The sequence below is a fragment of the Convolutriloba macropyga genome, chromosome 13 (assembly GCF_964194025.1).
Source record: "Convolutriloba macropyga chromosome 13, txConMacr16.3, whole genome shotgun sequence".
NCBI lineage: Eukaryota > Metazoa > Xenacoelomorpha > Acoela > Convolutidae > Convolutriloba > Convolutriloba macropyga.
In genome coordinates, this window is record NC_134480.1 from 31,364,558 (window position 1) to 31,376,384 (window position 11,827).

The 11,827-nt window shown below is 39.4% G+C and overlaps 2 protein-coding genes across 2 annotated transcripts in view; one reads left to right on the forward strand and one right to left on the reverse strand.

Moving 5' to 3' along the window:
• LOC142351583 (uncharacterized) overlaps positions 1-10,251 on the reverse strand; it is a 29,832-nt gene extending 19,581 nt beyond the window's left edge. The window contains exons 1-3 of the mRNA XM_075403691.1: positions 10,232-10,251; positions 9,962-10,029; positions 8,144-8,543 (exon numbers count right to left, since the gene is read on the reverse strand). Of these exons, the coding sequence (XP_075259806.1) occupies positions 8,144-8,377 (234 nt within the window). The 5' untranslated portion in view covers positions 8,378-8,543; positions 9,962-10,029; positions 10,232-10,251. The remainder of the gene's footprint in view (positions 1-8,143; positions 8,544-9,961; positions 10,030-10,231) is intronic.
• The window catches only part of LOC142351907 (coronin-6-like), a 560,192-nt gene that overhangs the window by 27,765 nt on the left and 520,600 nt on the right, over positions 1-11,827 (forward strand). The window lies entirely within an intron of this gene.

Consider the following 11,827-nt stretch of genomic DNA (forward strand, 5'->3'; position numbering starts at 1 on the left):
TTTCCTTCGTGAAAACATCACCTTCAGTTGGTAGTACTGGAGCGAGCTTCACTACTGGCCTCTTGTAGTATCCATCTTTCGTTCGGATTTTCGCTGATCGAATCACTCCGTCGGAACCTTCAAAGGTTTCGGTTATTCGACCCAGGTTGTAATATCCACGTTTGTCACTGTCTTCCACTAACCACACAAGATCACCCTGCTGAAGACTTCTGTCCGTTGTGGTCTGCCATTTCTTTCGACTATTCAACGTTGACAAGTATTCTTTACGGAATCTGTCCCAGATGAGGTCTGCGTAAGCTTGTGTTTGTCGGAAGAGCTTTCTATGATCAACAAATTGCTCTGCACCTGATAGATACGGTAAACAAAGGTTCTTGTTGCCAAGTAGGCAATGGTTTGGAGTAATAGCTTCTAAATCGGTAGCATCAGAACTGACTTGTGTCAGCGGTCTAGCATTCAGCGTCTGTTCAACAAGACACATCGTGGTTGACAAAACATCTTCCGTGACTGATCGATTGCCCAGCACGGCATGCATTGCCTTCTTACAACTCCTAACCAGTCTTTCCCACACTCCTCCAAAGTGTGGTGCTGCAGGTGGGTTGAACTTCCATCTGATTCCTTGTTGAATCAGATGTTCTTCAATTTGCCTCTTGTTCCATGCTGCTATATACTCTGCCAGTTTTTTTTCAGCTCCAACGAAGTTTGTCCCGTTATCGCTAATCATTTTGACCGGTTTGCCTCTTCGAGCAATGAATCGCATAATTGCGTTCAGACAACGATCAGTGTCTAGTTTTGGTACAATCTCTATATGTACCGCACGTACAGTAAGGCAAGTGAATAGACAACACCAACGCTTTTCGTTTCTTCGACCAATCTTTACTGTGAATGGTCCAAAATAGTCTACGCCCACATTCGAGAACACTGTTGATGCCACTAATCGTTCTTCAGGTAGGTTTGCCATTACTGGTGCCTTTGTTTGGGCTTTTCCCTTTCGACATCTAATGCATTTCTTTTTGATCGATCTCAAAGCATTTCGTATGACTAGGATCCAGAATTTCTGCTGAACTATGTTTCTGACATGTTCAGTACCTTCGTGATGACTATTCTTGTGTTCATTTTGCAAGAATAATTCAACTACATGGTGCTTCCAATGTAACAGTATTGGATGCTTGGTTTCGAAGTTCAATTGACTTTTACCTATTCTGCCTTGGGCACGAATAAGTCCTTGCTGGTCTATGAATGGTGAAAACTGGAGGATTTTGCTGTTTTTTGGAATTTCCTTTTCAGCTTTGAAAGATTTCATCTCTTCCGCAAACTGTTCTTGCTGCAGTAGTCTGAAGATGCTTGCTTGTGCACCATCTCTTTCTTCAACACTTAGTGTTTTTGTTGCCGGTTTGTGTTTTATAAATACGCGCTGTACGTATGCCATTAAAGTTACTAGTCGATTGAAACTGCAAAATCGTTCCCACTGAATCATGGGCTTCTTCTCTTCAACCTTTGCTGAGAAGACCATTTCGTCGTTTTGTTCGTCTGAAGCAAATGTTAAATTCAACTGTTTAGGCCATTCGTTCTCTCGTTGCTTCAACCAGGCCGGCCCAGTGAGCCATTCGCTTCTCTTAAGTTCGTCAACATTGATCGCTCGTGTCCCAATGTCAGCTGGATTGTTAATACCACTCACATGATTCCACTGTGAAACATCAGTTATATCCAAAATCTCAGCCACCCTGTTTGCAACAAACACCTGTTGCTTCCGGTGGGAGCTGTGAATCCATTGCAGAACAGTAGTGGAGTCGGTCCAAAAGTTAGAACTGTGAATCTTCGATTCGTTTTCCTTCACTATCTGCTCTTTAAGTCTCACCGCCATCACTGCTGCTTGTAGTTCCAAGCGTGGTATGGAAAGGTGTCGCATCGGTGCGACTCGGCACTTTCCGATTACAAATGCTAAGTCTGTTGAGTATTCTTTGGGCTTTGAACGTAGGTATGCCACTGCGCACATTGTATCTTCAGATGCGTCGGCAAACACATGAAGTTCCCATTTGTCCTTAGCTGTGCTGAAGTATCTTCTATCAATGCTGGTTTCTGCTACTTCTGGAAGCTGCGCCTTCCACTTCAGAAACTCTTCTTCTTCGTTAGGTTCTACTGAGTTGTCTCAATGTTGTCCATTTTTGGTCCAGATGCTCTTCAGTAGTCGTCTCATATGGACACTGAATGGTGCAAACAGTCCAAGAGAATCAAACACTGAAGAAACTAGAGATAAGATCTTCCTTTGGGTGATTGGGGTCTCAACTTCTTTGCTTGTACCTCTACAAACCTGTAGACTATAATCGGTAATCGTCCACTGAAGCCCAAGCACTGATGACCCTTCCTGGCTGGGTTCTACTTCAACCTGCTTTGTTTTGCTGATTGATCTTAAGTCCTCTGGGATTGCTTTGGTTACCACGTCCCTGTTGGTGATCCACTTCTTCAGTTCAAATCCATGTTTTGAGAGAAGAGGTTGCAGTTGTTTGAAAACCTTGATTGCATCCTCAGGTGTTTCGACTGACTTGATGAAATCGTCCATGTAGAAATTGTTTTGGATTGTTTTTGCTGCAATTGGGAACTCGTCCTCGTTATCGATCGCTACTCGCTTCAGAGCGTAGTTGGCACAAGTTGGTGAACTCTTTGCTCCAAAAACATGACGCTGATACTCGTAAATTTGCACAGGTTCGTTCATTGTTGGTCGCCACAAGAATCTCAAGCAGCTTTTATCCCGTTCAGGAACTTGCACTTGCAAAAACATTGATTCAATATCTGAGGTTAGGGCAATTGGTCCTTCTCGAAATCTGAATATTGTTCCGATCAATCCGTGTAGTAGATCGGGTCCGGCTAACAACTTGTCATTTAGACATACATCCTTGTATTTTGCTGCAAGGTTGCAAACACGGCGAACTTTACCTGGTTTGTTGGGGTTTAGTACTGGATGGTGTGGCAAATACCATTCCTTTCCGAAAGTGCTTTTGACTTCTGATTTGCCAAGGATCTTCACAAATCCTTTTTCAACATCTGTATCAATTGATTGTTGATACAATTCTTTTAAGTTTGGGTCTCGTTGGAATCTTCGTTCCAGTGAGTAGAGCTGACCAAGGGCCGAGCCGTAGTTGTTTGGGAGATTGGGTTCTGGTTCACTCCAGAGCATGCCCACTTCGTACCGCTCGCCTGTAAACTTTGTCGTGCTCTCTAGAAATTTCTGAGCTTGCTGCTCTTTCTTTGATTGCCTTACAACATTTATTTTGGAAGCATAGGTTTCTATGTCCCACCATGATTGGATATTTTCTGCCACTTTCACATCTTCTGTGAAGGCAAAATGACAAACATTTTGACTTTTCTTGCCTGTCATGGGACCACTGACTACCCATCCTAATTCTGTTAAGACGGCGAAAGGCTCACTTCGTGTTCCAATCTTATAGTCCAATGGACGTTGAATTTCGTAGGCATCTTGTCCAAGTATGATGCCTACTTCCATCAGGTTGAATCTTCTGTTTCTGAGAACATTCAGGTGTCTGAAGTTGTTTTTCAGTTCCTTGTAATCATATGTTGTGTTTTCCAACGAGATTGATGGGTGTGCAAACGCTTCAACTGAATGCACCTTTGAATTTAGTCCCTTTATTGTGATATGAACCTTCTCTATCCTCAAATCTTGCGTCCCATGTATGCCAGTTATGTTCAAGGTAACGTCCGTGCCTTTGGCTTGTAGTTGATTCTTGACACTTTGATCGATGAATGAAACTGTTGACCCACTATCGAGGAAAGCATAGATAGTCAGCCTGTTACCACCACTCTGAACCGATACAGGAACTATTTGAAGAAAACTAGTAACTTGGTTACTCTGGTTGATTGTTGCTGCGCTTACATTAACTGCGTGACTACCCTCGTCCATTTGGTTTTCTGAGTGTAGCAGTGTGTTGTGCTTTTTGGTACATCCATTTATACCGCACGGGTGGACTTTACAATCTTTGATTGCATGCCCTTTCCCCAGACATCCATAACATAAACGTTCTTTTCTCACTGCTGCATAGCGATCGGTGACATTCATATTCTTAAATATTGGACAGTTCCATATTTTATGTGTGCCATCCGCTAGTGGGCAGTTGTTGTTTTGCATTTGCTTCGTTTCGTTCACATTCGAACTCGCAGTAACATTTGACGATTTTGAGAATCGTTTTTCCTTGTTAGCGTTTGGTCGATCATCCTCCTTTCGTTCGCTCTTGGTTGATGGCATTCCTTCATGGACAAAAGCCATTCGAGCTAACCATTTTTCAAGGAGAGTGATATCGGGTCTATCTTTTTGACACTCGTCAACGAATAAGAACCACTTTTCTTTCAAGTTTGGGGGTAGTTTTTCAATTGCCACTTGCAGTGTTGAACTTGATTGCAGGTCGTCCTCATAGTTGTATTGCTTCAGTACATTAACTAGGTTGCTGATTGTTATTGAGTAACTAATTATAGCCGTTGAGTCGTACATTCGAATTGGTTGTTGTTTGCGCAATGTGTTAAGCTGAGCGTCGACAATTAGGTAAGGTGTCCCAAACTTCCGTCCCAGGAGTTCCCACGCTGGAGGGTAGAATTCTCCCGAATAGCCCATTCCTGATATAGCTGACTTTGCTTTGCCTGTCTACAAAGTTTTCAAGTGGCTCATTTTCTCTGAGTCGGGTATATTGCGATGGTGAACCGTCGCTTTGAACATATTCGACCACTCCGGCCACTCTAGGTGGTTTCCGTCAAAAGAACTCAACTTCAACTTAGGTAGCTGACTACTACTGCTTGGTTTATTACGCTTAAATTTGTCTTGTTCCCGGGCTGTGCTGGCACGCTCTCCACTTGGTGACCGTGATTTAAGTACACCTTCGCGATTGAAGCTTACCCTGGGATAATTGTTGTCTTTCCTGGTTTTCGCACGCTCGAAACTATGATCGTGCAAGTTGGAGAATTTATCCGAGTTATCGAGCCAACCGGAAATATTATTATCGTTCGGGGTTTTCCAGTTGAATGGTGATCTACTTCGAATACTAGGGGTTGCACTGTCATCAGATTCTGGTGCTCTTGCGTCAAGAGCTTCTTCCTCGTATTCCAGTTTCAGTGCTCCTTCTTCTTCAAAAAGTTGCATCTCCATTTCAAGCTCTTTCCTTTTCAATTCGAATTCAATTTTCTTCAACCTCAATTTTGATGCAAAGTCTTTCTCTAGAGCCGCAAGCTTTTCTGCTTTTTTAGCTCGTTTATCAGAGGAGGTCTTTGAATAGTTGTCTTTGTTTGGGTTTCCATGTTCAGCAGTTTGTTGAGAAACTCCTACAACAAATTGTGAAGACTTAGCGGCAGTTGGTTCTGCATCGCTTGTCAATTGTGAGGTTTGATTCTGTTGATCCGTCATGTTTGTTTCTCCGTGAATGTATGGTAACCAGTCTGCGTTTAATTTTTGTAAGAAATTTAGTCGTTCGGCTTCGTAACGTTCAAACAGTTCAGAATCACGAAGAAAATTTGCTCGCTTTCGGTTAAGAATGCAAAGAGAGTCGTCAAGTTTCAGCACCTGTTTATAGATGGACTTGAGTTTGCTTGATCTATCGTTGTTTCTGATTAGTTCCTGGCCCTCCTGAATTTTTGCTTCGATTTCTTTTTGGAGTTGCTAATCTGTCTCTGCAAAATGTCTTGACTCTGTGACGGAGTCACTGCGTTTGTACTTTGGGACTGCAGCTTGAATCTCTACAATACCTTTTGTTTATTTGCTTTAATTAAGCCTTGCTATTTAACTTCTAATGCACTTTGCCTAATTGGCTTTGCGTCGTTTGATTGCCTGTTGAGTTTTGTTCTCGTTCGTCGATAACTTCGTCACTTCGACTGTTGGGTTGGACAGCAGTTTATTCCACCGTCCGGGTCGGCGGACCAAATGTAACGGCTGCTCTCCTTGTGTTTCACAAAGAAAGTTTTACACCGCCCAGTTCGTTCTGAGTGGTTACAAAATCTGTCCGGATACTTCGTTTATGCAGTTCGCTTTTGTAACTGTATATCCGTTCTGCTGTACTTACCGTTGCATTACAAATTCAGTTCGTTACTATTGGCTAATCTTAGTTTTTTCAACTATCAATTTGAACTGGATTGCTACAGATCACACAATACGGGATCTCTTTATATATACCAGTTCAATCCGATAGAAAAAACAAATCAAAGACAAAGATATATGTCTAAGATCTGTTTGTGCAAAAATATTTAAATTTAAACTTAAGTTGGCTTTTGCTTTTTGTACTCACAAGTTGAGAATACCAGAAGTTGGGGTTGTAACAGTTGAATTTCAGCTCCAATAATTCGTTGATGCAAGACACAGTAACAGAATTTACTGCTCAAGAACAATATTTTGCATACAGGACACAGTAACAATTTACTGCTCAGGAATATTTCTAGTTCAAGACACAGTAACACGTTATTTACTGCTCAAGACCATTTGTTTTTGCAATATTTTGCTGAGTTATACTTTCAGCCGTTTTCTGCGGCTACTACGTTGCGTTCTGTGTGCTGCTTTTGTTATTTCCCCTTTTCTCTTTTTTCTCACGTGACAAACTGTAACTAGAACTAGAACTATAACTATAACTATTAAATGACTAGGACAACAGAAAGTGTTTTGTTTCTACTTTCCCGCCTACGCAAGCTTAGCGAGCTGAGCTCTAACATGTGTCGTAAGCAGTAAAATAGCTGAATCAGATATTGATTTCTTTTGACAGTTTTTACTTTGCACCAAATCAACCATTCTGGAATTTTCTCTAATATTTTTAATTTATAACTGTTTTGTTGCTGAACTTTTGAATGAGAAGATATTCAGTGTTTTTCTCAAGAAAGAGTGTTAGCAATCCTCGGAACATAAATTTCGAAATTTAAAGTAAAAGGATGTTTAATTTGCCCAATTTTAGTCACTGCATTTCCAAAAAAATTATTTTTGTTCTCAACCACTATTTTTTAACTCCCTTGATTATCAAGCGATAAGTTTATTTGCAGTAATCCAAAAAATCCTTTCTTCTTTTTTTAAATGAACCGTATTTAAATTTTGGTTGTAGTTTTCTCATTCGATATATCAAAAATATTATCAAAGGCGACCAATTAAATGAATACTTTCGATTGCAACCGCATTTTGAGGCGCTGATTGCGCATCATTTCACCTCCGTTACAATGTTTGCGTTCTCTAGTTGTTTTTCTTTGAATTTTTTCACAGTCTAACTTATCTCAATTCAGATTTTTTTGCAACCATTGTGAAGACTTTCTTGAGCTCAAAATTACTAGTAATCAAAATTTAGAAAAAACCAGTGTGCTTGAAACCCCGGGTTGACTAAAATAATTTCCCATAGATCAAACCATATTTGGTCCCTTACTTCTCATAAAACGGACCATATATGGTACCTTACTTACCATTAGTTGGACCATGTCTGGCCTATGAAAGTCATGTTTTATTCTATGATCTTGCTATGATTCTTAAGTTTCCAATTACGGCTCCTTTTATGGTAAGTTTTTTTTTACATTTGTTAATCATAAAATGGTCCATAAATTATTTTATGAGGTTTTATGATAAGTAAGATATCATAAATTTATATTTAATGTTTTTTTGACGTTTATTGATATCAAAGCTTGGAATTGATTTGAAAAATAACAGAAAAAACTGGAGATTTTGTGCGACAGCGTATTTTATGGAAAATTTGTAAACATAAAACTGTCCATTAATTTTTTTTGGCGTTTTATTGTAAGTACGACACCATGAAAGTAAAGTACAGAAATTTGATATTTCATACACAGAAACGTTGTTTTGGAACTGCATCTGGCTCTTTCTGCTTGTCAACCAAACTGAAAACTTTCTATGATCATTGTATGTTCAGTAAGTTTCCATAAAATCCATATATGGCGTTTTGTTGTCGGTAAGTTTCTTTTTGGTGGTCATAGAATCCGGACAATTTCCCAGTGTAACCTATCCCGCGATTTCTGACGGAATCCCAATAATATTAACATTTCTATTGTGGATAATTTAAGCGTGAAAAGAGCAAAAGTTTTAATTATACAGTAGGACCAAAAGTTAAATAGTGGGGGTGGGGGGCTGGGGATTATCTAAGATGCTCCAATCGCTTTTTCTGTCTCTTACCTTGATAATCTTAATGGGGCTTGGATCCTTTTGCAGTTGCTGTAACAATTCTTCGTTGGTTGGGACTGATTTGGGATCAATTCCCAGCATTGCCAATAGTCCAGGTGCCTTCTCGGCCACATAGCCCCAGATGAACTTCTCAAACAAGACCTTTGACCCGGGAATGTTTGCCAAACATCTGAGGAGAGCTGTAGATCTGGAGCGAGGGATGAACCAGAAGTTAACCTGGACCATTTTGCTCCGGAACGTAATTAATTAAACTTTGTGACGATAAAAACTTCAGTAACTAATCGCAAGTGAAAAAAATTGAGTTCTGACTGTTTTGAAGTGAGAGTTTATTGTAATTACGTCATTATCTTAAGCATGTCGCCTAACTTTTCCCAGGATGAGGTCCAGGGTTCTAAACAGACGGAGTTGAGTCGTGGGCAGGGGGTTCAGACGGAACTGACAAAAATGACTAGGCCACGTAGAATAGCCGTTGACTACTCTGGACAAGACCAACCAGGCTTTGGTCAGCCCGGCGCCAAACCGAACCAACCCAAGCCAGACCCTGGGACCGACTGAACAAACGGAGGACAGAGTCTGGGCCAGACCGAACAGATCCATAGACCCTGGGCAACTAAACGGACCCAAGTCTTGTTCGCCTACTCACGCTTCGTCAGAAAAAGGCTGAGAGTTCTATTGTTAATTCAGATTCATATGCAACTGTTCTTTCCCGGGTCGAGATGTCAGCGCCGTTTCAGCGCATTATTTTGTAAGAAGTGCGCTGAATATGCTAAAATTATGTAGGAAATGAGTTGAATACGCTGAAATGCGCTGAAATGAGCTGAAACGCGCGGATTTTTCAAAATTTTCAGCGCAAAAATCTTACATAATTTTGCGCTGAAATGCGCTGAAACTTTGTAAGAAATTTAATCAAATTTCAGCGCATTTCTTAAAATTATTTAGTGGATTTAAACGTTTTTTGACAACGGTTACTCAATTTCGGACCATTTAGTTTTCCTTATATAACGATTAACTTTTTCTTAAAAATAAGCTGAAAAACTCTGAAAATATATAAGAAATGCGCTGAATTTTCAGCGCATTTCTTACATAATTTCAGCGCATTTCTTCCTAAACTGTCTATTAATACAAAATTAAATTAAATAGGAAGAAGTTCAGGAATCTTTGGCGCAGTGGATAGGGTGAAGGCTGCGGCACGGGAGCAGGGTTCGATTCTCAGTGCTAGCTATTTTTTGAAAATTCAGCGCTGGTTTTCAGCGCGTTTCTTGCAAAGTTTCAGCGCATTTCAGCAAATTTTAGCGCATTTTTATGTAAGGTTTTTGCGCTGAACTCTTTGAAACATCAGCGCATTTCAGCGCATTTCTTACATAAATTTTCTCGACCCGGGTTACGGTCCGTGCTTAGGCCGACTGGTCAATGGTCAAAATAAGCATAATCACTAAGATGCAGGCACAGTATAGCCGAAACTGCAAAGTAGGCGTACATCATAAATACCCTTGGGCGCAAAAGAAAAACAGGGCAAAATTTTGGGAGTATCAAGTTGCTTCAAAATGTTTGCATGACGTTACAAATAGTTTTGAGTTTAATTGTCTGCAAAAATCGTGACTAGAGTTTGAAAAATTCCAATGGCCCTCTCAGTTTTGCCTGGTCCCCAATTGTTGAAACTTCGTCTTTGAATGTCTTAACCATAAACATCGGTTGTCATCAATTAATCGGGGACCCATAGCTTGCTATGAACTTTTCAAGTGTACTTTTCAAGAAATAAGTTAGACTGTTCCCAAGTATTAAATTTACACATAATGGTCGTTGGCCAACCTGAAATTTTTTGCCCGATTTAATTACAACTCAACATCATTTCTCCGGGCTCTGAGCCTGACTGAAGGCTGTTAGAAACAAAGGAGGTAAGCGTTTAGTATAAATTAAAAGTTTGTAATATGAATTTGGAGGTCGGATCTAGGGTTAGAACTTTCATACCTCTAAAGAGCAGCTAAATATTTTCACCTCAATTTCTGATTTTAAACTGATTAGGTTCATTGCAAACCAAAAATTCTGAGCAACTAAACGCTTAGATGTTTGGTTTTCAACGTCTAAAAGTGTTATCTGGGATATCTGAACGGTTAGAAACCTAAGCGACGCAATTAAAATAATGAACGAATCTTTAGATAAACAAATGTCAACCTCTATCACCGTGAACAATTGAGACAAAATTTATAGAAGATTCATAAAAGGATCTGTATTTACAAGAAGACTTGATTGAACTATACCAGCGTTAGATCAAAATTTAACAGTTCAATATTCTATATCTTAAAACACAAACTTTATCTGCAAAGGCTAACAAGTTTAACGGAGTCCTTCAATTTGTCAGTTTGAGAAGCAATGCATGCCAAGAAAATCGATTTGGTTACTACACGGGACAAGATGTGAGCGGGTGTAAGCCTAAAATTTTGTAAGAAATTCGCTAGATGTGCTGAAATTATTTAAGTTATAAGGTCGTGTTGATCATAAGGCTAATGTAAGATACTACATCTTAACTATGGTTTGATTAGATTTCTTGTTGCTTGATACAATATGTATTTATAAAAAATCTATATCTAAAGTTTCAGCGTGTATTGGCGTAAAATACATGTGCATTTGTTTAAGAAAGTTCAATATAAAAATACAAGCCAAATTTACATTGGACACTTTGTAAATGGTCAAATTTAAAGCCGAAAAGTTGTGAAAACTCGAATTTTCATCTGAGCTAAAGAAATCTCTTCAACGAATTTCAGTGCAATTGGACGCCACAAATGGCCAAATTAACATGAAATAATGATGCAAGATTTAACATTCAATCTAAACAAATCGTAAGAAAAACGTTTTCAATATTTTCCTATTTGCTGCGAGCATCGAGAACCTTCATTTTAATTTCATTGACTTGAATTTTTTCCATCCATACAATAAATTTGGTTAGAAGTTCTGGCCGGCACGAATAAACAACCACAGCAACGCAATGGAGATAAGACTTAAAGATAAAATGGATGATATTTTTTTGTTCATTCAAGTACATCGACATGACCATACAAATTGCACGTTTCATGCATGGTTGAAAACACCTTTAATTTTATGTTCGAAAAATTTCCCACTTCAGATCGAAGGAAAATTAGTTGCACAAGGAAGATTTGAATTTGATACGTTACCATTTTCCGGAGTGTAGCAGTGCTACATTCAATACAAGACTCAATCAATTTTATTGCTATCTGATGCAATTCTACTGTGCTATTGCTGTATTCTATGTTGAAATAGTGAATCAACCAATCAGACAATGCCAACTGCCAAAAAGTATAAAACATCACTATAAAAAGCAATGAAGTGGTAGTAGAAGCACTTTTTTCCAACTCTGCGAGGATTCAATCTACTGGCTGGCAGTTCAAGACCAACAGCAGAAAGATAACCGCCAACAACAACAAGCTAAGTTGAGCGCGGCAGCTAAATGACTAGTGAGATAACTCAAACAGAGAGAGCTAATGCTTAGCTTATTTCCTCAAACTGGAAGTACAAACAATTATGCGCTATATTAGATAGTGATGACTGTAACTAAGTACGTATATCAAATTCAACTTCTCATTATCCACGCATAATTGTCAATCTAAAAAGAGATTGTTATTCCTAGTGAAAATCAGTTCAGCTCAGATTGATTCGAGT